Source organism: Rhinopithecus bieti, unplaced genomic scaffold (genome assembly GCF_001698545.2).
Source record: "Rhinopithecus bieti isolate Rb0 unplaced genomic scaffold, ASM169854v2 scaffold_13207, whole genome shotgun sequence".
NCBI lineage: Eukaryota > Metazoa > Chordata > Mammalia > Primates > Cercopithecidae > Rhinopithecus > Rhinopithecus bieti.
In genome coordinates, this window is record NW_016807866.1 from 5,461,776 (window position 1) to 5,488,027 (window position 26,252).

Below are 26,252 nucleotides of genomic sequence, written 5' to 3' on the forward strand. Positions count from 1 at the left end.
CGCCTGTAATCCCAGTACTTTGGGAGGCCGAGGCAGGCGGATCACCTGAGGTCAGGAGTTCGAGACCAGCCTGGCCAACACAGTGAAACCTTGTCTCCACTAAAATACAAAAAAATTAGCTAGGCTTGATGGCACACGCCTGTAATCTCAGCTATTCAGGAGGCTGAGGCAAGAGAATTGCTTGAACCCAGGAGACGGAGGTTGCAGGGAGCAAAGGTCATGCCACTGCACTCCAGCCTGGGCGACAGAGCAAGACTCTGTCTCAAAAAAAAAAATACTTTTATCTACTAAAAAAAAAAAAAAAAGATACCATTCCTTAGACTAAACGTATGTACACATCTGAGTGTGAGTTTTAAATAAAGAATTTTTTAAAAGACAATTTTTAAATAAAGGAAGAAATTAATTTCTACCTTTACAGAAAATCGTGCATTAGAGATCTTTAAAATAGGATCAGAAGAATGAAAAGAAACCTTGGAGGTCATCATTTACTTCCCCATTTTGTAGAGGAGGAAACGGAAGCCAAGAGTATGAGGGGTCTCGGGTTGGGGCCCCCAGGCAGCTGAAGGCAACTCTGGCCCAAGCCTGAGGCCTCATCCTCCCTTAGCTCTGGTTTCTACCTGCTGCACCACGACTGCCTCACAAACAGCAGCAGCTGCCTCAGCATACTTTAAACATGATCTGACACGTAACGTGTTGTGGCAGAGATTGCTAGTTGCCTATCCCAACACGCCTTCTTGCCCCGTCCTCACTAACAGAATCCTACTTAGAGGGCACGTGGCTGGGGAAAGGCCAGCACGGCTCTCCTCCCTTGCAGCTGGCTAGGGCTGTGTACCTGATCACTGGTCAAGGACAGAGGGACTGGAATTTCCTTAAAGGGAGGAAGCCTGCCCTTCCTCACCCCCTTGCTCTCTCCTGCTGCCCAAGTTCCAAGACCTGCACCCTGACCTGAGGGTGCAGTTCCCTTAAGGACATGAGAGAGCTGGAAGGAGCTGGGGCCTCCACGGACCATGGGACTGCCTCACCAGCTCGGGCCAGCCTACTCCAAGCTTGTTTCTATGAGTGAGAACAAAATAAATTTCCATGCTGCTTAAGCACCTCAACTTTGGGCTTGTCTTTCATTGCAACAAACTTAATCCTAGTTGATAGAACCATATTCAAACATATCTATTAGGTAAGTAAGAAATGACTGTATGTCTGAAATTTTTTAATCCACTTCGTTTGAACCACAAAAACAAAGCAGCAAAATCTACGCTGGGTTTCAAGGATCAAAGGAAAGTTCTCACCTGCAGGGATGTTTGGCTCATCAGCCCTCTTCCTGTACCTAGGAAAGCAAAGACACAAAGAGTAAATCCTACTACACCTTCAAGGCCCTAGAGATATCATTATGGAAAAAAAAAAAAAATGTGAACTTCAAAATGACACAAGGCTGAAGCTGGATGTCTCTCAGTCTTTGATTCCAAGGAGAAACAGGGAGTCAGAAAGCTATTCCAGAAAATGTCTTGACCTCTAGTGAGTTATAATCCTTGAAGGGCAAAGTCAGCTTCAGAGGTGAGACCTAAAGACCACCATGGACTTGATACAGACCTACTCCTGGCCTCTTGCAGGAAGCTTTGGCTGGACTCTCTCCCCTGGGGCCTACTGGCCAATAAGGTGCTATTCCCAATGCCCAGCCAACCTCTGAGGCTAGAGCCCCAGGCCACTTATCCCCATTACCAGACTCAGCTCTCCGGAGTAAAGACCTTGAGACCCCTTTGATTGGCCGGCTGGCCAGTAAACCCCACTTCAGTCCCCACAAAGCCTGCAGACATCCTCCCCTCTCTGATCAGCTAACCCATGAGATGGACTCTCCATGACCTGGTGAGCTCAGCTGGGTAGGTCAGCTCCAGAGGTTGCCTGTGAGCCAAGGCTCCAGCTGGAGCACAGTCACCACAGTAACCTCAGCAGCTGCATTAATACTCTACCAACTTCCAGAAGTTTCTCCCTCCATGCCTAAGCTTCTGCTCCTGGAGCAGTCAGACAAACATTGAAAGGATGCTCAGATGACAGCTTTTCTGGCAGGTATAGGTATTACATGATCATAAGAGGCCTAGAGCATTAATGTCTCCAATTCATCATTCCTCACCTTTCCTCTCTTAGCTGGGAGGGAAAATAATTCAGCCAAGTCAATGCAGGACTACTGGGAGCTCCTGGCTCACAGTAGGAACTCCTGCCTCAAGTCTTCATCAGTTTCCCACAACTTTGACTTGATGCTCCTGGTTCATGGTGGGAATTCCTGCCTCAAGTCTTCCATCAGTTTCCTGGCAGGTTGGATTTGATGCTCCCGGTTCATGGTGGGAATTCTTGCCTCAAGTCCTCTATGGGTTTCCCAGCAAGTTGGATTTGATGAGTCCCAACTCATCTCCCCTCCCAGGAGGACAATGTCTGCTCACACAGCCGGTTCTAGTGTTGATAACGTATTTCACTGATTTTGTGTACCACATTGTGGAGTTAATCATCCCTGTGTGCCAGAACTCCTCCTAGAATCAATTACTAATGGGAAGATTTTCTTCTACGTGGTTATCCTTCCAAAAACTTACATGCTAATCTAAGTGGAAATTCTCTCCAAACATATATATGAACAAAACCTAGTCTATGGAATACATCTAGAAGAGCCTTTACCTATATTTACACGATAGTGTTTAATATCAAAAAAATATAATAATCTACACTCACTTTCATTTTCATATTGGATATATTAGGCAAAGTAGAAGTGGCCATTAGGAGTTCGTAAGAGTAAAGCTTATTACAAATGTCTCAAAGCCTCAAAATTTCCACTATCATCAATCTACATAGGAGGCCCTGACCTGGCTAGCGCTTTTGGTGGTGAAAGGAAACGCTGGGGTCAGTTCCCAAGGCAGAAAAGAAGAGAGAGTCTAAACATGGAATCCTGCTTAGGAGATTTCCTATGCCCCTCCACAAACTAAGATGAATTCCCCAGAGTTCATACATTTTGACTGAAGCCCAAAAATGTTACCTCCTATCATACACTGATTAAGAGCTAAAAATTACATGAAGCACTTACAGAAAGTTCCTTGTCCCCATAACTGTAAGCACGAGGCTCAGGTCACTGCCAAGCCACTGTGCTTTTGCACTTGCATCACCTGAAATCTGGGGCTGGGGCCAGGGCAAGTTGTTCTCACTTTTAAAAACAGGAACTCTTTACTGCTCCAAATTACAAACAGATGACCTATTCTTAGGTATTCCATCTAAACCATCTGCTGATTCCTGCTTGATGATTTTAAACCCATCCTTCTTAGGGCAAATGACACCTGAGATGTGGGCAGGCCTTAGACACAGCAAGTCTACCGCTGACACTACTGACTCTCTTGATCATCTGGGGAAGAACTCTGTTCAGTATAATCTAAGAGTGTGGCTTTTACTGACCATCTTTGACACACAAAAACAGAAAGTCAAGCATTATGTTAGAGGCTGACAATACGGTTCATGACCATCAACTAGAAGGGGCCCTAATAGAAAATGGCTCAAATCAAGCATTTTCGTTCAAAGTCATGATGTGTAACTGACTCATGGAAAACAACTTTACACACATCACCTCACTCAGCAAGGGGCACAAGTGGGAAATCCTTTGCCTTGGCGCGGGGTATATGAGGAAGTTAATTTGCTCAAAGTTCAATTACCTAATGGGTACTTGAGTAATAATTCTAATGGACAATGGGAGCATTGTGTGGCACATGCCTTAACTTTTCTGTAAGGTGCAGCCTGCCCTGTGATGTAGAACTTTGGGGCCCTAATTGCACCACAATCTCTGTGCTGCAGCAGACTCCAAATCCTTGTAAAGAGCATCTTGGTCCTCCCTGTGGTTATCTCCTGCCCACCTGTGGGAAGAGTGGAGTGGCCATGTATGCAGGCACACACCCAGAGCAAGCTGCCCAACTTCTGTGACAGAATGTTCCAGAAGAAAGTGGTTTTTGGTTTTTGTTAGTTTTTTGAGACAAGGTCTCACTCTATTGCCCAAGCTGGAGTGCAGGGGCATGATCATGGCTCTCTGCAGCCTCAACCTCCCGGGCTCAAGCAATCCTCCCACCTAAGCCTCTAGAGTAGCTGGGACTACAGGGCACACCACCGCGCCTGGCTAACTTTTGGACTTTTAGTAGAGACAGGATTTCATCATTTTGGCCAGGCTGGTCTCAAACTCCCGAGCTGAAGTGATCTGCCTGCCTTAGCCTCCCAAAGTGCTGGGATTACAGACATGAGCCACTGCGCCTGGCAAAATGTTAACCTAACCTCCCTAATAAGCACAAGTTCCAGAAGAGAATGTCAACCTACCTCAGCTCAGTGCTGAAGCCTACAGCTCTGCAGTTAACTGGCCACACAGAGGGGGCTCCTCCTCCAACCCAAGGGGAGCACATGCAAACCAGCTGAGGGACAATATCTACTGAGGCCCACTTGCAAGAGTGGCCCCTGCTGTCTACCTGGCTCTCGCGTGGGAAAGGGAAGGACAGCTGAAGGCTAGATCTTACCTGGAAAACAAGCAGGCGCTAAGTTTGAATCTTGAAACTTCCTAGCTTTCAGCCACTTCCTTAGCTCTATAAATTCAGACTTGTGGCTCTCATTCACTATCAGGCAAGGAGAGAACAAATGGTGATTAAAACCACTACATAATCAGATTATCTTTTTTTTTTTTTTTTTTTGAGACGGAGTCTTGCTCTGTCGCCCAGGCTGGGACTTGCAGTGCCGGGACTCAGCTCACTGCCAAGCTCCGCCTTCCGGGTTCACGGCCATTCTCCTGCCTCAGTCCTCCGAGTAGCTGGGACTACAGACGCACCGCACCACGCCCGACTAGTTTTTTGTTATTTTAAGTAGAGACGGGGTTTCACCGTGTTAGCCAGGATGGTCCGATCTCCTGTCCTCATGATCTTGCCCGTCTCGGCCTCCCAAAGTGCTGGGATTACAGGCTTGAGCCACCGCGCCCGGCCAACCAGATTACCATTTTTAAAAGAACATGTCTGATGAAATGTGTCAGACAGACTTGCACAATAGCAAGAACTGGTGTATCTAAACGTAGAAAAGGTACAATAAAAACACAGTATTGGCCAGGCGCAGTGGCTCACATCTGTATTCCCAGCATTTGGGAGACCAAGGCGGGAGGGTTGCTTGAGGCCAGGAGTTTGAGACCAGCCTGGCCAACATAGAAAGACCCCACCTCTTAAGAAAAAAAAAAATACAGCATTGTAATCTAATAGGACCACCACTGTACATGTGATCCATCAACCAAAACATCCTTATGCAACATATGACTATATTCATTCAATGTAATCCTAATCAAAATTCAACCAGGCTTTCGTACAGGAATTAACAAGCTGATCCCAAAATTCATATGGAAATGCAAAAAGCCTAGAATAGCCACGATGTCTTTGAAAGATTGATTTTAAAACTTATTCTAAAGCTACAGTAATCAAATTACTGTGATATTGTCAAGACAGACAAATAGGTCAATGCAACAGGACAGAAAATTGGAAGAGGCCCACATGTAAATGAACAACTGATTTCTGACAAAGTGTGAAGGCGAATCAGTGGAAAAAGGTAGTCTTTTCAATAAATGATGATCAAACAAGTGGATCTCCGTAAGAGAAAAAAAAAAAGTGAACTTATCCATATCTTGTATCATATTCAGTTGGATTTACATAGGACTTTCCAGATGGCCAAGCACTTTTGTATTAAACAAGATACAGTATCTTCTTCAGACAGGGTTACCCTGAATTTGAAGTGATAAATTTACATCCAAACACTGATATCCTACAGGTGGCTGAAGGTCAAGACCAGAAAAAGAAACTTGGGAGTCATCCCCAGAGAAGACAGTTGAAACAATGAGTTGGATATCTTCACATTCCCACCAGGATCTAAAAGAATACAATGGCACCATTAAAAAGAGTGTTATTTAAGAAATATTCTCTTTGGGCTGGACACAGTGACTCATGCCTGTAATCCCAGTGCTTTGGGAGGCCAAGGCAGGAGGACCACTTGCGCCCAGGAGTTCAAGACTGGCCTGGGCAACATAGTGAGACCCTGTCGCTAAAACAAATTTAAAAAAACATTAGCCGGATGGAGTGGCATGTACCTGTAGTCCGAGGTACTTGGGAGGCTGAGGCAGGAGGGAGGCTAAGGCAGGAGATCACTTGAGCCTGGCAGTTCAAGGTTGTAGAGAGCCATGATCACGCCACTGCTCTCCACTCTGGGTAACAGAGTGTACCTTGTCTCCAAAAAAAAAAAAAAAAAAAGAAAAGAAAAAAGAAAGATTCTCTTTGAACACTGTGTGCCTTTGAGAAAAGCCATGTGTTAGGCCGAGCATGGTGGCTCATGCCTGTAGTCCCAGCTACTTGGGAGGCTGAGGCAAGAGAATCACTTGAACCTGGGAAGTGGAGGTTACAGTGAGCCAAGATCACGCCACTGCACTCCAGCGTGGGCAACAGAGCAAGAATCCGTCTCAGAAAAAAAAAAGAAGAAAGAAAGAAAGAAAAGCTACGTATGAACAAACAAGCAATCACAAAAGGATTTCTTTTTTCATCACTGGCACTAAAACAAAAACTGTACCTCCTCTTGGTTCAGAACTTCTGCAAAGTTTTCGTCTTCTGATCCGGCTTGTTCTCCCTTTTCCTTTCTGCATGCTAAAACTGTAGTTTCTTCTTTCTGAAACACAATTCTATTTTTTCAAAAAGGATAAAATTGTAATTTCTGTGGAAATGTTCAATCTAAAATAAAAAACATTTCTTTTACTTTCCAGTTATATGATAATCACTGTTCTTTGTATCTTTAAGTATACAAATGTATATTTTGGTAAACTGTTTCTCTCAAGTGTTTTGTAAATGAAAGGTTTATACTGTAAGCTAAATCATGATCCCTACAGTTACAGAATTCCCATTATTATCAGTCCCTCTAAAACAGTTTTATCTTGCAGACCTAGTGACTACAGCTTAATCTACTAAAAATACAAAAAATAGCTGGGCATGGTGGCACACGCCTGTAATCCCAGCTCCTTGGGAGGCTGAGGCAGGAGAATCGCCTGAACCCGGGAGGGGGAGGTTGCAGTGAGCAGAGATCGCGCTACTGCACTCCGGCCTGGGCAACAGGGCGAAGCTCCGTATCAAAAAAATAAATGCATAAATAAAAATAAAAAATAAAACAAAATAAGGGCCGGGCATGGTGGCTCATGCCTGTAAACCCAGCACTTTGGGAGCCCGAGGCGGGCTGAGGTCAGGAGTTCGAGCCCAGCCTGGCAAACATGGTGAAACCCCGTCTCTACTAAAAATACAAAAATTAGCCGGGACTGTGGCAGGCACCTGTAATACCAGCTACTCGGGAGGCTGAGGCAGGAGAATCGCTTGAACTCAGGAGGCAGAGGTTGCAGCCAGGCGAGATCCCGCCACTGCACTCCAGCCTGGGTGACAGAGCGAGACTCTGTCACAGAAATAAATAAATAAATAAAAATATAAAATAAAATAAATCTACTTCTAAAATATACGGGGACAGAAATGAGTAAGAGACAAGAAGTCCAGGCAGTATTAATACCGCACTTGGGCAGTATAAGTTTCATTATTTGACCTAATGAAAGTCCGCTAGTCCAGCTCCAGAGGCAAGCGCGGCTGGTTCGGTCCGGGTCCCAGCGCTCAGTCCAGAGACCGCGCCAGAAAGTGTTTCCGAGACTCCCGGGCCCTCGCGCGAGCTGTCCACCAGCACCCTGCTGAGGACCACGAGGACACCGGCGACCGCTACAGACACAGGCACCGTCCCCGCCCCCACAGTCCTGAAACTAGCCGTGAGGCCGCCCTACGGTCCGACACACACCGCTCCCGCCGCCACAGGACAGCCAGGCGGGCAACGGACCGCGGACCTCAGGCTCCTTAGCGTCACGCAGCGCGCCGGAGCAATACGCACTAAGTGAACGCCTCCACACGATGAGAGGTTACTACAGCACACACGATAATGTCCGCCCTGGAGGAGACCTGCGACCTGAACTCAGTTCTTTTTACGCTGATGAATGAAAGACTAAGTAACTCACCAGCGAGACGCTGCTCCCGTTACCCGGGCAACTGGAGGCCCGACCCGGAAGTCCTACCAGCTCACCTAGGCGCCAGCGGCCGTTTCCAAGATGGCGGCTGCAGTGGGCGGGCCCAAGGCACGTGGAAACGCCAAACGGCCCCAAGTGAACGAAAGTTAAAGGAACGGGCCAAAGCTGCAGAGAGAGAGGGTGAGGCTCGTCGCGCCCGCCTGGTGTCCTTAAGCAACCCAAGTCCTTAGTCCCCCGGGTCGGCCCCTTCCGCCGCGGGCGGCAGCTTCCGGCTCGCGCATGCGCAATGTCCGCGGACTCGCCGCCAACGCCCAATAGGCTGGGAGGAGGTCGGCATCCCTACACCCCCAAAACCCCTACGTCGAGTCTGGGGTGAGAAAACCCAGTAACGCGGAATTTCGGCAAGAAATGTATAATTTAAAAGTAAGTAGGTCTCCCGAGTGCTTTATAAAATGTCACTAGAACTCTTGGCCGTACAATTTGCCTGCTTTGCAGCTAGGGAAAACCTAGGACACATGGAGTTAAATGCTGGGCTAAGCCAGACCTTATCTGCGTTTCTGTCTAGGTCTAGGCTCTACACCTAGCACATCATTAAAATCCCACTTACCAAGGTTCTCAACGAAGGTAAAGGTTGCTAAAAGTTAACAGTGCAACATGTGTTTAAAACTATTAAAGAGACAGTTTATGTGCAAGAGGTGCATAAGGAAAATAAAATACACCTTTGGTAAAAAGTGTATTTTGGTAGGCATAAGAACGTGGATTTTAACCTACATTAAAAGGTTAAAGAATTGTTTTTGAAGGTTTAAGCAAGTTTCGAAAGGTTAATTGTAAAGGAAATTCTGTGTGTAAACATGTTGGCTAAAGATTGAAGGGGTGTCATCCAGCTTTTCTGTAAATTAGGCATTAAAATAAAAGCACAACGGGTTTCTCTTAAAGCACTAACCTGTTCTTTAACAGAAATTATAAAGGGCTAAAAGAGTCTATAAAATCTTACCTCATGGTCAAACATTAAAATCGGGTAACTATGTCTACAAGGTTTTATTAAAATTGAGTTTATCATTCATAGCACACTAATATAGAGGTAAAATTTAGCTTATTTGGTATAAAATCATACAAGGAAGCATTGCTAAATATAAAATGGTACTTGGTTTTCTTTGATCTATATTTATATAATATGTTATTGGTATGTTTTCCAAGGTTATAGGAGACTGACAATTCTGATATGTCTTAGTGTACATTATCAGTAATAATTGTTATATTAAACTTATTGTGTGCCACAGAGGTAACAGCTATCCTTGTTAATTGTGTCTTTACCTATGGCTACCCTAACATTTTTCTCATCCATACAATTGTTGTCTTATTTTGGCGCTCCTTAAAAGGTGGTTTTATGATCAGCTATAAAGATCTAACAGGTGCTCTTGAATGCAGGTTTCTGATAACTTTGGAAATTGTAACATCAGAATGGAAGAAAAACATTCAGAACTCTTGAAAAGCTAAAATTTTCATTAATATCAAGCAGGACAGGAATTAACTGCTTGAACTAAACTAATAGGAGACCGGAGTAATCTTGATGTTTCGCTTAAAATATTGCTAACCTTTCGTTTTGTTTTCAAAGTTAAAGAAACTTTTCTTTGGAGATACTGACAGCTTTTAACAATATAGTATGCGCCCATGAACAAAATTTGGAGCATACTTGTTTCTCTCTACCTGATTTTCTCCAGAATTTGGAAACTATCTGTGAGTATTCTTTTTTGAGACAGAGTCTCGCTCTGTTGCCCAGGCTGGAGTACAGCGGCCGGATCTCCGCTCACTGCAAGCTCCGCCTCCCGGGTTCACGCCATTCTCCTGCCTCAGCCTCCCGAGTAGCTGGGACTACAGGCGCCCGCCACCTCACCCGGCTAGTTTTTTGTATTTTTTAGTAGAGACGGGGTTTCACCGTGTTAGCCAGGATGGTCTCGATCTCCTGACCTCGTGATCCACCCGTCTCGGCCTCCCAAAGTGCTGGGATTACAGGCTTGAGCCACCACGCCCAGCCGCTGTGAGTATTCTTAAGTTATGGCAATATAGTTATTTGCATAAGTGCGATAAGAATCTGTTTTCTTTTGTAACAGGACACAATTGGAAAAACTGGTTATTTTACCAAGGCTTTGACTGGAATGGTGTGCTTTCCTTTGAGGAATCAAACTTAACTTATGAAGCCAATAAAGCCCTTGGAAACTGGCCTCATATTCTGTGTACAAAGTTCCTGTACAGGGTTTCTGATCTGTGGCAAGTAAAGAATGTCACTTTCTAGCAGGCCAGGAACCCCAAGTTATCTTGGGACCTCAAGAAGAGAGAAATTCGCCAACTCATAGGTATTTGATGGTACAAATCCATGAGTGGGCTTGGCTTTAAAAAGCTCTCACCTCAGATTCCCTCTACAGAACAAAGTTCCATCAAAGCTAATTTAAAAGGCCTATGTAACAAATAATTATTCTTGCTGCACTGTATGCAAATAATTAAGCCAAGTATAATAAAGCAAACCAGGCCTACCATGATTTGTCTTTTAATAAAAACGGGAAACTGGAGAAAGAAAATTATGTTTCAAAACTATAGCACACCTGTCATTGAATTCTAGTATTGCCTAATGTTTTTCAATTTTTGTTATTTTCTTCATTTTAAATTAAATTCTAATTGTTCTGGCTACAAGATTCCAAAATAAGCTGTGCTTTCTTAAAGCCCTAGAAGCTGAAAACTAGATGTTTCAGCAGATGCTGCCTCTAAGTCCCCCAACCATGACAGGAGAAAATCTCTTCACTGCTGGTGCTGACAACTAATAACTAAGGGTTCCCGGAATCCTTCCCACCAAGTCTAGTGAGTCCATGGAACCCAGGGTAATTAAGAGGGTATCTGTTACAGGAATCAACTCCTAAATACATCACAGGCAAGTCAAAGGCTGGAAAGCTAAGGAAGCAACCTGAGAGCCCAAAAAAAAGCTTAAATATTAATGTAAATAAATAGGAAATCTTACGCTGAAAATCATAAAAGATAAGTAACTAGGCTGGGTGTGGTGGCTCACGCCTGTAATCCCAGCACTATGGGAGGCCGAAGCAGGCAGATCACAAGGTCAGGAGTTCGAGACCAGCCTGGCCAATATGGTGAAATCCCATCTCTACTAAAAATACAAAAATTAGCCAGATGTGGTGGTGTGCACCTGTAGTCCCAGCTACTTGGGAGGCTGAGGCAGGAGAATCACTTAAACTCAGGAGGCGGAGGTTGCAGTGAGCCAAGACTGCACCATTGCATTGCAGTCTGGGTGACAAGAGCAAAGCTCCATCTAAAAAAAAAAAAAAAAAAAGAAAAAAGATAAGTAATCAAGAACTACTCACCTTACTGCGTCTCATCCCTACCTCACCAAATAGTTTTTGTCATTCCTATCTCTCCTTTTAAGTCAAGTGTGAAAACTTTTTAATGGAAATTACTTACTATACCACCCTTGTGGAAATTGCTTTACTCTACTATTTGCAGTAGGACTATATACTGTAGCACTCTCAGGGTGGAATATCGGACAGAAAATCTCAATTACTGTAGCATTTTGATTGATGATTATTAAGGAAAGGGCTTAATGCTTGGTTTGGGAACAAAATCGTAGCATGGGTCATTCCATTCCTGGGCCCTCTTCTAATAATACGCCTGGGACTAATGTTCTTACCCTGCCTAATTAACCTTTTCAAAGATTTTAACTGACAGGATCATGGCCATTTCACAAACAACTACCCAAAAACATCTATAGACGGCATTGCTCCTGCAGTCAACCCAAGACCAGAAAACTCTCTGTACCCTCATCAGCAGGAAGTAGCCGGAAAGCAAATGCTGTCCCTCCTCCTTTTTATAACTATAGGGTCTGGATTGACAGAGCAGGAGCATCGTCATCTTGGAAAAGCCCCTCATTCTAAAGTTCACCTTAATAAAAAACCACCTAAATCCAAAGGGCATCAGCCGAATGACTAAGGTCAGCATGACCATAAATCACAAGTAACATCTCCAACCAGAAACGTTCCAAACTCCTTCCTGACCAGAGACATGCTAGCCCCTAGATAAAGCCACCTCCAGGCCGGGAAGATGCTGGCCCCGAGATAACCCACCTCCAACTCCAAGCCAGAAAGATGTCTGCCTCAAGATAACCTCCCCTCCTCCCCTTATGGCGGGATTCCCACCCCGCCATAAACTTGTCCACACACAGAAACATTCCAAGCTGTGATAAGCCCCCTCACCCTAAAACCAATATATACTCTTAGTCAGTAAGAGAAAGGGCTCCTGACCAAAATAGGCCATCTAAAGTAAACCTGTCTCTAACTGCCAACGTATTTTTGTTTCTTTCCTCTTTCTCTAACTCTTACACAAAAGGTTTTTTTTGTGTAACTACAGCTTTGATTAGACAAGAGACCGATTTCAACAACTTTCTCCCGATAAGAAGATCGTGGACTATGGAATGGACTGGTTCTGGTTTACAGAGGCTGTGTACTTGCGTGCCTTGATGTCCTGAAAGACTTTTGACAGATAGGACCTAATTGTAATACACTTAAATGTCAAGTCACCATCCCAAACTGAATATACATGAGTCTTATGTTATATGCATGTTTCTTCAATATGCATGTATCAGGTCCACCTTCATGAATATTCATAGCCCCTCATGTAACCTGTTGAATGTGTAAGTTTAGCCAACCTGTGCAGTCTAAAGCTCCTGCCTCCAAGCCTCCCCCTTCAAAGTGCCCGTCTCTGAGTTGCTGCTGGAGTCAGCTCCCCAGCCTCCAGGATGGCTACCTTGCAGGTTGTACCCCTTTAGAAGAAATAAAGGCTCCATCTCCTTTTCTAACTTTATACATTGTGAGTTGTTTTGTTTTCTTTCTAAAAAATAAAATAAAATAAAAAATACACACACACAGTTCAAGACTATGGCTAGGATGACCCTAACACCTAGTATGACTCTAGTCCCTTACTGAAAATGTTTAAGCTGCCAAAAAAAATGGTATTTGTAATAACCAACTTCTGACAATAGGTCCCTGACTGCCCTTTCTTAAAGCATTTACTGAAAATGGCTTATAGCTGTGAATTCTTCCTCTGACCCTTTGAGATGTATGTCCCACTCAGGAGTGTTTTTTTGGCCGGGTGAGGTGGCTCACGCCTGTAATCCCAGCACTTTGGGAGGCCAAGGCGGGCAGATCACCTGAAGTCGGGAGTTCGAGCCCAGCCTGGCCGACATGGTGAAACCCTTTCTCTACTAATATACAAAAAGTTAGCCAGGTGTGGTAGCATATGCTTGTAGTCCCAGCCACTCGAGAGGCTGAGGCAGGAGAATCTCTTGAACCTGGGAGGCAGAGGTTGCAGTGAGCCAAGATTGCACCACTGCACTCCAGCCTGAGAGAGAAGTGAGAAACTCCGTCTCAAAAAAGAAAAAAGAAAAAATGTCTTTCTCAGACCTGAAAGCCATTCCTCTGAAATGTAATCATCAGAAATGATAGCGCCCCTGTCTTTCAGTCTTTGTAGTGGGAGAATAGATTCCCAGCTTTGCGAATTGCCAGCTAACAGACACAGCTGGCCTAGCATTTCCACTGAGCAATCCTTGGTAATTTGTCATTTCCCTAATTCCTCCCACTTCCTGATCCTTCATTCTCCTTTTAAAAGGCACAGTCACCTCTGTACAAATGAAAGTTCATTTACACTGGACCCTCTTTCTATTACAGTAGTTCATTATTGACTAACATCTGTTCTTACTACCTTAGTGTCTGGCTTTGTCTTTCACAGAATTCAGCAAATTGCTGGAGTTACATAACTACTAAGCACCTAAGCCACAGATTGATTCCAGGTCTCAAAGTCTATGGTCTACCCCTTTAGAAAGGCTTATTGAATATCCTAAACAAACATAAAATGAAAGAGGAACACAGTCAGTGTCAAGCAGAGCTCCGTGAGGATAAATAATCAAAGGAACAACCCGGAGAACCTCACAATTCGTAATTTAAGAATATTATTTTCCAACATCTTTTCTTTTAATCTATACCATGGAACTGTGTTTTAGGGTATTTTGGTTTTCTTTTGTTTTTAGATTCAGGGGGTACATGTGTAGGTTTGTTACATCAGTATATTTTGCCTGATGCTGAGGTTTGGGCATCTAATGATCCCAAGTAGAAAACATAGTACCCAATAGGTCGTTTTTCGATCCTTACCCACTTCCTCCCCCTTTTGGAATCCCCAGTGTTATTGTTCCCTTCTTTGTGTCCCTGTGTACTCAAATGTTTAGCTCCCACTTATAAGTGAGAACTTGCATTATTTGGTTGTCTGTTTCTGCGTTAATTCACCTAGCACAATAGCCTCCAGCTGCATCCATGTTGCTGCAAAGGAAATGATTCCATTCTTTTTTGTGACTGTGGGAACTGTGTTCTTTAATTGCTTTAAACTAGTGCGTAGTAGTGCTCATTTGGGCAGCACATATACTAAAACTGGAATGATACAGACAAGATTAGCATGGTGCCTGTAGAAGGATGACATGCAAATTCATGAAGCGTTCTATTAAAAAAAAAAAAAGGTGGGTAGTAGAGATATGAATTCATTCCACAGGTTAATTGGTACTATAAAATTCTTGATCTATATAGCACCAGTATAGTCTCAGACTTTTGATTCTCGCAACTAAGGCATGTCTTCCAACTTAGCCAATAGCAGTAATAGCAGAGATCTGGAAACTCCATCTTTAAATTTCTGTTTTATTTCTTGAATTGTTCAGAATCCAGACAAGGTGCTACATACTGGAGGCTCCTCACATACAGCACCAGAATCAAGACCCAGATGTAACAGAGAAAACAATACAAAATCATCCAAGTAGAGCTTAATTCACAGGCTTTAAATTGTGCTTTTCAAAACAAATTTTCAAAAGTTTCCCATAGTCAAACCCATCAGACATTTATGATTCTTCCCCTATTTTATGCTTATAAAATAAAGTATTTTCCCCTATTGAAAATAAAAATGTTACTTTTGTTTTCTTTTCGTTGTTTTATGGATTCATTTATAAATCACTGTTTCTCTCCAGAAATTATTTAGTGTATGTTGTAAGGGATCTTTTTTCTTTCCAATCACTATGCCCTTTCCCCAGTGCCAATTTTGGAATAATTATTTCCCTCACTAGTTGTTAAGGCCACCTTTATCATACAGTAAATTCTTGTTAATACATATTTTATATATTTTTCGGAGCATTCTGCCCAATGTGCCTGTCAATTCTTATGTTGGTACCAGTCCTAAAAAAATAAACAAATCAGACTCAAACTCATGATTCATGGCCCTCATAGGATTTGCCCTTTGAAACAGCAGGACCCTCACCCTGTCCAAAGTTCCCTGTACACCATGTGCAATTGCTGACTGGCCCTCTTAATAAATTTAATCCATCCCACTCTTAACACTGACTCACACCAGCTACAGAAGACAGTAGCTGATGAAGTGGAGAGAACCCAGCCAATGACAGACCCAACCCCACACCCTGGAATAGGAAAGAAAATCCAAAACAGAGCTCTGAATTATCCTGAGTGGAAAAAAGCAAAACAAAACAAAACGAAAGACTACAAAACTGTATGACTCCATCTATGTAACATTTTTGAAACAACAAACTTGTAGAAATGGTGAACAGATTAGTGGGTGCCATGAAATAGAGTTGGTTTGGGGAGTAACAGAGAGGTATGTTTGGTGATAAAAGTGCAACAGGAGGGTTCTTGGTGCTAATGGAAACATACTCATTTAATTGTAATGGTGGATACACAAACCAACATTTGATTAAATTATATAGGACTAAATACATATATGAAGTACACATCAAACTGGGGAAATCTGAGTATGATTGGTGGACTGCTTTGTTGTCAATATCTTCATTGTGATGCTGTACTATACTTCTGCAATATGTTACTATTGAGTGAAACTGAGTAAAGAGTAAGGAATCTCTGTATTATTTCTTACAACTGCATATGAATCTATAATTAGCTCAACAAAAATTTCAGTTGAAAAAAAGCAAAGGTCTTTCCTTGATTACTAACTTGCTTTAAAGGAACTGATTGGAATCCTACCTTGAAATTGCAATGTAATTGCAATCTATTTAAAGCAGTGCTGTTCAACAGACCTTTCTGCAGGGATGGAAATATCCTAAATCTATACTGCCCAATACAGTGACCACTAACACATGCAAATATTGAGCACTGGAGATGTGGCTAGTGCAACTAAAAAACTGAATTACAAATATTGCTTAATTTGAATTTATGTTTAAATGACCACCTGTGATAGTGGCAACCTATGAGATAGCACAGAAATGAAACTTGACCTTATTCCCAACTCCCTTGTAAGTAGGAAGGAAGAACACTCATTTTGAAACCATGCAATTGTTCCATAGGACGGATGTTTATGGTCCTTTTTTTTTTTTTTTTTTTTTTTTTTTTTTTTTTTTTTTGAGACAGAGTCTCACTCTGTTGCCCAGACTGGAGTGCAGTGGCGTAATCTCGGCTCACTGCAACCTCTGCCTCTGGGGTTTAAGCAAGCAAGTCTCTGCTTCAGCCTCCCAAGTAGCTGGGATTATAGGCGCCTGCCACCACACCCAACTAATTTTTGTTTTTTTTTTTTTTTTTTAGTAGAGATGGGGTTTCACCATGTTGGCTAGGCTGGTCTTGAGTTCCTGACCTCATGATCCACCTGCCTCAGCCTCCCAAAGTGCTGGGATTACAGGCGTGAGCCACCGCACCTGGCCTGGTCTCCTTTAAATAAACAAATTGACTCTCCCAGTCTAAAAACTTGAGAAATTTACATTTGTCTTATCTGAGTTCCTTTCTCAGGAAACTAGCCATCAGACCTCCCAGGTAGCACCTAGGAACTGAAACTTATCAGATCACCACATCTGGACAATCAGATGCCAGACCCCTCACCTGCAACAATTTCCTAACTGATGCCTGTTGATCCACTCCTCATCTCTCCCCAAATCCTGCTGTTTTTGCACATGCAGCATTTCTTCCCTGCTATATCCTAATTTTAATCAGTTGACAAGATGGATTTGAGACTGATCTCCCCCCATAGGCTGTAGCACCCAAATAATGCCTTCTTCCCTGACAATAATAGGGTCTCAGTGATAGGCTTTCTGTGCTGTGAACCACCGGACCTAGACTGAACCCCTGGCATTTCTCTGTTTCCCACCACTGAACTAAGTTATAAACTCTCAGGATAGATCTCTGTTTCTTCATTTTAAGATGGGGATTAAAAAGTACATCCTGGGCCGGGCGCGGTGGCTCAAGCCTGTAATCCCAGCACTTTGGGAGGCCGAGACGGCGGGATATGAGTCAGGAGATCGAGGACCATCCTGGGCTACACTGTGAAACCCGTCTCTACTAAAAAATACAAAAAACTGCGGCGACGTCGTGGCTGGGCGCCTGTAGTTCCCAGCTACTCGGGAAGGCTGAGGCAGGAGATGGGCGTGGAAACCCGGGAGCGGAAGCTGCAGTGAGCTGAGATCGGCCACTGCACTCCAGCCGGGAAAAGAGCGAGACTACGTCTCAAAAAAAAAAAAAAAAAAAAAAAAAAAGAGTACAATCCTGGAGTGTTATTTTCAGTGTTAAAATATGGGCTGTGAAACTTCCTAACCATATGCACAGGTAAACTGTATGGGCCCTGCAAATGCCCAGAGAAGTAACCTGGTAAAGATTGAGTGAATGTTTCCCACCATTATTGGAAAATCTGGCTAAGTCAGTAGCTTTGTTTTCATATAGGGGAAATCAACAAAAACGTGATGCCCTGTCATTTCCTTCCAGTTTCTTCTGCAACTCTAGCTCCAAAGACTGCAGTTCCTGCAGTATATATACATATATATAATTTTTTTTTTTTTTACAACACCAGGAAAAAAAAAACATGCAAATGTACTATTTCTTCAAACACAACTAGGAATGATTGAACAGCTGGGGGAATAGGAAGAAAACCCCTCAGAAAACCAAGGACAAGCAGTGGCACATGGCCACTACAAATGGTTCTTCACTGCCATGTGGGCAGCCGGCAGCCAGCAGCTAGAGTCCGGCCTCGCTCTTCAGCCAGCAGGTTCTGCAAAGTCAAGCCAGCTGGCTCTCCGCCCAAGGCCTCGCTCTTCAGCCAGCAGTTTCTGCAAAGTCAGGCCAGCTGGCTCTCCGCCCGCTCTGCACCCCGGCGAAGTTCCGGTGGGGAGGGGGAGGGGTGGTTCCGCCCCGCCCCGCCCCTCCCCGCTAGGGGCGGAGCCTGCGCCTGCGCCTGCGAGCTCAGCTGCCGGGCGTGTTAACCTACGGGTGGGCGCCCCACGCCCGCCAGATTCGCGCAGTCTCTGGGATACACGCCGCTCATTTCCAGGGCCTGAGCCAGGTCTGTTCTTCACGCAGGTGTCCCGCGCGTCCTGTTCAGCCATGAAGTCCGGCATCCGTGTAGCGCTGGTGACTGGAGGCAACAAGGGCATCGGCTTGGCCATCGTGCGCGACTTGTGCCGGCTGTTCTCGGGGGACGTGGTGCTCACGGCGCGGGACGTGGCGCGGGGCCAGGCAGCCGTGCAGCAGCTGCAGGCGGAGGGCCTGAGCCCGCGTTTCCACCAGCTGGACATCGACGACCTGCAGAGCATCCACACCCTGCGCGAGTTCCTGCTCAAGGAGTACGGGGGCCTGGACGTGCTGGTCAACAACGCGGGCATCGCCTTCAAGGGTACGGGGAGGGGACGTGTCCTCCCCGACGTGGCCTGCTCCTGTCGAAGAAGCGCTGCACTGGGGCTCCTAGCGGCTGCGGGGTCCAGAAGGGCTCCCTAGGGAGGAGAGGGAGGAGCTGGGAGATGCAGGGAGTGCAGAAACCTTAGAGAAAGGGAGTTTTCCCGTCAAAGGGAACTTTGTGTTTCCCTGGCTCGGACTTTTGGGGATCTCTTTCAGATTTTCTGCAGTTTTTCTGAATTGAGCTTTAAGGCCATTGAATGAATTTTGAACTGATTTTAAAATAAACGATAAATTGCAAAAAGAAAAAATGGTTATGCCAAGATCCAGTGTGTGCGCCCTTCATCCTCTTTCCCCCAATGGTACCATCTTACAAAAATACTAGAACGTTATCAAACCAAGAGATTGGCACAATACTGTAACCAGACACAGCCTTTAGACAGAAGGCACTAATTTTTTATTTTTAGTAGCATTCTATAGAATTTTACCCCGTGGGTACAATGTGTTAACTATGTTCTCTTTTTCTCCTGAAAGTTGCTGATCCCACACCCTTTCATATTCAAGCGGAAGTGACGATGAAAACAAACTTCTTTGGTACCCGAGATGTGTGCACAGAATTACTCCCTCTAATAAAACCCCAAGGTGAGTCTGATGGGAAACAGCGCACCTTCTCTTTGGCGCTTGACTCTGGCCCCTGCTTGTCTGGGATTTCTCCTACCGGCTCCTGCTTCCTCTTCATGCTGCATGTGCACCGACCTCTGTGCTTTGTCTCCTGCCAGCTGATAGGTGCCATTTTGCCTCAGAACTTTGTCCTCACTTCTCCCATTCCCATGGCCATTCGTCCTCCCCATCCCACTGGTCTTTGCACACCTGGCTGACTCTCTTATCCTTCAGGTCTTAGCTCAAACGTCTCCTGAGAGATGCTCTTTCTTTGCCCCATGCCCCTCCACGTGGGAGTCCATCCTGTACCCTTTCTCTGCTCTTTCAGAGAGATGTTATTCAGGCTGGTGGAGCCTTTACTACCACCAGTTCATTAGGCCCTTCTAATACCTGTCACCTGTCTGGAACAATCCTTAAGCTCCCGACCACGGAGTTGTCTTGCTGCCTTTCTGTCTCTTCCTGATGCCTTTCCCCACAATCTAAGATATTTCCAGAAGATCCCTGTCCTTTTCCCCAAGTTGTCTGGGACACAGAGCCCACCACCTACCCACCAGGATCGTGCAGGTCACCATGCCCCACCCCTCATAATCACTAGGTCCTAGGAGTTGTGCCCACTGAGTTCCTCCTGAATCCATCTCTCCGGCTTTACAGCAGGCCCTCACCTGTCCCTCTGGACAATTGCAAACCCTCACAAGGCACCTCTGGTCTTGAGTCTTTTCCTTTCCCAGCATCCTGCATGCGGTCTGCATGGTCATGCCGCTCCCAAAAATCCTTCAGGAGGAAAGTCCAAGCCCTTAGCATGGTACACAGAGATGTCCATAATCTGCCGCTGCTTAACTCCGGGCCCATTTTAACTCCCCTTCGACGTGCTCAAGGTGCTGGATATGACTATCACATTTCTTTGGTTGTAAACTGCTGTGATGGTTACCCTAAGTAATGGGACAGGAGATGAACCCACCCATTAAATAAAGCAGCAATAAGCAGCTACTTTTAGAAAAATTTAAATGTGTGGCTTCGAGTTGGGTACTTGCATATATGGGTTATTCTCAGCTTTTATCCTGTTTCCCTGTCCTGTCATCCTATTAACTTGTGCTACTTCTAAGGCTCTGGTTCACCAGGACCTCAAAGGGCAGCTCTTCCAAATCTCACCTGACTCTACTCAGCCAAAATTTGAAGGCAGGAGTGAAGTTCCACCACACTTGCTATGCATATTCCTCTTAAACTCATACTGTCTCTCATACAAAAATTTTCTGCTTCAAAATCCCTGCAAATTTGGCATTCACCTTTCTACAGGATTGTTGCACACCTTTCTACATAATGCTTTGTGGTGTATCTTAGGGAGAGTGGTGAACATATCTAGCACGATGAGTCTCAGAGCCCTTAAAAGCTGCAGCCCAGAGCTGCAGCAGAAGTTCCGCAGTGAGACCATCACTGAGGAGGAGCTGGTGGGGCTCATGAACAAGTTTGTGGAGGATACCAAGAAGGGAGTGCACCAGAAGGAGGGCTGGCCCAGCAGCGCCTACGGAGTGACGAAGATTGGCGTCACCGTTCTCTCCAGGATCCACGCCAGGAAACTGAGTGAGCAGAGGAAAGGGGACAAGATCCTCCTGAATGCCTGCTGCCCTGGGTGGGTGAGAACCGACATGGCAGGACCCAATGCCACCAAGAGCCCAGAAGAAGGAGCAGAGACCCCTGTGTACTTGGCCCTTTTGCCCCTGGATGCTGAGGGTCCCCACGGACAATTTGTTACAGAGAAGAGAGTTGAACAGTGGTGAGCTGGGTTCACAGCTCCATCCATGGGCCCCATTTTGTACCCTGTCCTGAGTTAGTCTAAAGGGCACTTACAAAGTCATAAATATCCTTATATAAGAAAAAAAAAGATCTCTTATCAATTAGTACTCACTAATACACTACTAATTGAGCAGCCTACACACTCAGTTGACTACCTAAATCTGTCAGGTCTTTTGTGATTTCCTCTGATGCAGGGAGAGGAAAAATTGTAATTGATGAAAATAATGAATGAAAATCAACAGATGAATAAATGGTTCTTTATAAGTGTCCATTTGTACAGATTGTTTAGATACTAAATAATCTTTGTCTCAAGTACAATCAACCTAAAAGGTCAAGGGAAGGGACAGTACAACTCGGTGAGCAAACTCAGAGAGTAAATAAAGAGCCAGTTAGTCAGTATTTTCAATGTTGTAGGTCAAACAATGCATTGGAACTCCCCATATCCACGTTGTGTAACACAAGCTGACAGCATGTAAGCCTGTGAACATAGCTGGCTCTGGCCCTTCCCAGCCTCTAGGAAAACATGGACAGTACCACAAAGGCAAAGGCAGCTGACTTGGTCTCTTTAAAAAGCCAGAGTCGTCGGGGAAAAACAGCTAGTTGCAATGTGTGAAACGTGAGTGTGCACTTGCATGAAATACCGAGCTGATGAGGGACCTATCAGATCTCCATAGGAATGTTATTTATGTAGAGATGAAGTGTCATGAGGTGTACAACATAAATGTGTTTCAGCAAAGCATATACAGACTGATGACCAGATAAGGCAAATGTGACAAAATGTGCACACTGTTGAACTTTGTTGAGCGTATGGGTATCTGTTATTCTATTCTTGCAACTTTTCTGTTTGTTGAAAGCTTTCAAAACCTGGGGGTTGGGAGTGGACACTCCTAGCTCTGCCCTCTGAGTTCCTGACCTCAGGCAGAATACTGTATCTTTCTTTGTCTCTGTTTCCTCAACTGTCAAATTGGGATGACAGTTACAGGATTATATGTATTGAGATAAAGTGTTGAGAACAAATTAGCTGGGTGTGATGGTGGGCGCTTGTAATCCCAGCTACTCGGGAGGCTGAGGCAGGAGAATCGCTTGAACCCAGGGGGCGGAGTTGCAGTGAGCCGAGATAGCACCACTGCACTCCAGCCTGGGTGACAGAGCAAGACTTATCTCAAAAAAAAAAAAAATAGTGTTGCGAACAGCCCCTGCTGTCATTAGTTCCTGTAAATGGGCCTGACACCGTCCCTGCTGGTAATGAGAAGTGTGTGTTTACTGTTAACACCCAGGAAGTGCCCACGCCATTCTCTTTCTTCCACAGAATCACGCTGTTGTGACCTCTCACACTTCACCAGTGAGAATTAAGGCTTAGAGAAACAAAAAGCGATCACCATGGAAAGGAGAGACCCCTTATTTTGTCTTCTTTTTTTTAATTCTCCAAACTGCTTCAGAAGAGTACTTTATTTTATTAATTAATTAATTAATTTTTGAGACAGGGTCTCAATCTCAGCTCAGCGCAACTTCTGCCTCCCAGGTTCAAGTGATTCTCCTGCCTCAGCCTCCTGACTAGCTGGGATTACAGGTGCCCACTACCACCCCTGGCTAACTTTTGTACTTTTAGTAGAGACAGGGTTTCACCATATTGGCCAAGCTGGTCTCAAACTCCTGGCCTCAAGTGATCTGCCTGACTCAGCCTCCCAAAGTATTGGGATTACTGACAAGAGCCACCGCCCCCAGCCTAGTCCCTTATGTTAAAAGTGAGGTTTACTTTAACAAGTTTCACCTTTCAGTAGGGCTGTTCATTTCTTCCTAGTTTTTGTAAACAGACACCAGAAAACAACCACATCTACTACAGCAAGACTGGTATTCTCAAGTGCTACTTTAGAAATGTATACCTGTATTGCAAAGATATTTTTCCCTTAATATCTTACAAATAACACCTAGCTTCTTTAAGAGATGTAGAGAAAGCATTGTTCCAAATTCAAGTACCTGCTTCCCTCTGGGGGTGAGGGGAGGAGGACCACACGTGGTTCTGTCTTTATTGCTAAGGATTTCTTATGCCAGGTAATAGGTACATGGTGCTAAAATAACATTTTCAGAAAAAAGTAAAATCATGACTGTCATACAGATATAAAAATAATATTCAAAAAATGTATTTTACTTATGAGGGAACCAGGGAAATGTTATAACTGGTTCAAAGGAACAGCTAAAAGGGTACAGATTATATGGAATCAACAAATGTTGAGCTGAATTGCAAATGACGGCAACATTGGTGTTTTCACAGGGAGGAGGAGGTCAATTCAATCACCACTAGACAGGACAGCACTTGCACCTCTGTTACCTACAATTTAGAAAGAGTTGCAAGAATGAACAGGGCCATAGCTCGATGCTACGAGTCTTGCCTTGCAAACACCCTTCTCTGTTGTGTGAGTCTGGCACAACACCCATCCCCAAGATTAATAACCATGCCAGCCCGCTCTAGCAGCTCTTAACAGATGATGACGCTGGGGAGAAAGGAAACAAGAGGCTGACTGTGCTCTTTTATGTTCCCACCCCAGTCCCAAACGGACAGCAATTCTAGCCAATGCTGTCTTTTCCCCTAATAAATTCACTCTCCTATGCTGTAAAATGATTATTCTTTCCGCATATCTCCCAGACTAATCATGCGAGAGGATGTCCTCAAATTGTTCCCTAAAAAATAAATAGGTGCTCCTGAGAGTCGTTCAACATACCTCTAACCAGACAGCACACCATGCCCCGCTTTCCGTTACAAGAAGAGGCACACTGCTTACCAGGCAGCGCTCCCACCTGAGTCCTGGTTCGTCCACTATCGCCCTCCCAAACATTTTGTTCTTGTAATTATTCCCTTTCTTTCCTTCACCAAATTCACCTCTCTGAGGTTACTATTGCATAAAAACATGCTTTAATATCTGTCCCAGCTTTTAAAACTAAGGAGTTGAGTCACACAAAGTATTTTCTCTGACCACACTGGAATTAAGTTAGAAATCAATAGCGAGATAGCCAGAAAATCCCCAAATAGTTGGAAACCAAAACAATACACTTTCAAACACCCTTAGTCAAAAAGATATCAAAAGTTAAGAAAAAAAAATTAAAAATTTTTTAAACAGATACTGATAGTTAAATTCAAAAGTATTTTGAACTGAATGAAACTGAAAACAGCATATCAATGTTTGTGGGATGGCACTAAAGCAGTACTTAGAGGGAAATTTATACTACTTAACACCTACACTAGAAAAGAACTAGCTCAGCCGGGCGTGGTAGCTCACGTCTGTAATTCCAGCACTTTGGGAGGCCGAGGCGGGCGGATCACCTGAGGTCGGGAGTTCGAGACCAGCCTGACCAATATAGAGAAGCCCCATCTCTACTAAAAATACAAAATTAGCCGGGCATGGTGGCACATGCCTGTAATCCTAGCTACCAGGGAGGCTGAGGCAGGAGAATCCCTTGAACCTGAGAGGCAGAGGTTGCTGTGAGCCAAGATCACGCCATTGCACTCCAGCCTGGCCAACAAGAGCCAAACTACGTCTCAAAAAAAAAAAAAGACCTATCTCAAACAATGACCTCTAATTTCTAGTAAGAAACTAGAATAAGAGCAAATGAAACCCCAAATGAGCAGATGAAAGGAAATAAAGATCAGAACAAAAATCAATATAATCAGAAGAAAGCAATAAAGGTAAAAAAAAAAAAATCAATGAAGCCAAAAGCCAGTTCCTTGAGGAAAAAAAAAAAAAAAAAAGTGCTAAACCTCTAGCCAGACAGATCAGAAAAGAAAAAAAAAAAAAAAAAACGAAAGACACAGGTGACCAATGTCAGGAATGAGAAATAGCATCATTATGATTAATAAAAAGATAATAAGGGGTTGGGCACAGTGACTCACACCTAAAATCCCAGCACTTTGGGAAGCCGAGGCGGGTGGATCACCTGAACTCAGGAGTTCAAGTCTAGCCTGGCCAACAGGGTGAAACCCCGTCTCTACTAAAAATACAAAAACTAGCCAGGCATGGTGGCTGGTAATCCCAGCTACTCTGGAGGCTGAGGCAGGAGAATCGCTTGAACCCGGAAAGCAGAGGTTGCAGTGAGCCAAGATCATGCCACTGCACTCCAGCCTGGTCAACAGAGTAAGACTCTGTCTAAAAAACAAAACAAACAAACAAAAAAGATAAGAGCATATTACTAACAACCTCATATCATTGGAAGTAACAACTTACATAAAATGTACACATTTATTAATATTTAGAAAAACATTCAACTCACTGAAGAAGCAATGGAAAACCTGAATAGCTCTATGTCTGTAAAGTGAAACATCAAATACTCTCTGGAAAGAAAGAAATACTGGTTGGGGCATAAAGGGAACCACACCCAGCAGGTGCCCAGCTATTGACTTGACTTTGATAGAGAAAGTGGACTCAGGGTGGCAGGGCACAGGCAGTTCAGCCAGATCTGCTTGAGTAAAGCGGAGTCATGGTGAGACGGTAGCTCTCTGCTAATCTCGGAGTCACTAATCAAACACACTCAGATCAAACACGTGGGTTACAGTGAAGAAGATGAATGAAGGAGTCCAACTGACTGTCCGTACATTGACACACCTTTGGCAATTCCTTTGTTTTATGGGTACACGTCTCATGGGGAGATGCCATATATTTTACATATTAACTGTGACTTTGGATAAAACAAAAATGTAGATACTTTTAGCAAACAGGGGTTATATAACAATTAGAGAAAACATTCTAATAAATGGCTTACGGCGTAGTAGGAGTTTCAAAAACCTTCTCTCCCATTTGAGGGCATACTAGGAACCACACAGAGATTGCCTGCCCATGCCTGGAAGTCTAATTACAGGACATCTTTTTTCTCTAATTCTTAAGTTTCAGTTTCTGTTAAGCAAGAAAGGGGATCTAACTGCTAACTAAAGCAGTTAGTGTTTAAATAATTTCATTGCATCTTAAGATAAAGCAAACACCTGCATTTTGCAGCGGGTGATGGGTGCACAACCAAGAAAATTACTTGGCACATGTTTTCCT

The 26,252-nt window shown here is 44.2% G+C and overlaps 2 protein-coding genes across 8 annotated transcripts in view; one reads left to right on the forward strand and one right to left on the reverse strand.

Annotated features, from left to right (window-relative positions):
* Window positions 1–8,325, reverse strand: part of SETD4 (SET domain containing 4) — a 26,232-nt gene extending 17,907 nt beyond the window's left edge. The window contains exons 1-4 of one of the 7 annotated variants that reach the window (XM_017883955.1): window positions 8,122–8,325; window positions 6,592–6,700; window positions 4,521–4,616; window positions 1,284–1,321 (exon numbers count right to left, since the gene is read on the reverse strand). In XM_017883955.1, coding sequence (XP_017739444.1) covers window positions 1,284–1,321; window positions 4,521–4,616; window positions 6,592–6,664 — 207 coding nt within the window. In that variant the 5' untranslated portion in view covers window positions 6,665–6,700; window positions 8,122–8,325. Of the gene's footprint in view, window positions 1–1,283; window positions 1,322–4,520; window positions 4,617–6,591; window positions 6,701–7,599 lie in introns of all 7 variants that reach the window. The other 6 variants (XM_017883958.1, XM_017883957.1, XM_017883953.1 and 3 more) reach the window with 6 other exon arrangements.
* Window positions 8,326–8,372: 47 nt separating this feature from the next.
* On the forward strand, window positions 8,373–21,491 carry CBR1 (carbonyl reductase 1). Its single transcript, XM_017883960.1, has 4 exons — window positions 8,373–8,488; window positions 18,460–18,772; window positions 19,306–19,413; window positions 20,770–21,491. Exons 1-4 carry the CDS (start codon window positions 8,474–8,476, stop codon window positions 21,204–21,206), a joined length of 873 nt encoding a protein of 290 aa, XP_017739449.1. The 5' UTR covers window positions 8,373–8,473; the 3' UTR covers window positions 21,207–21,491.
* Window positions 21,492–26,252: the final 4,761 nt, after the last annotated feature.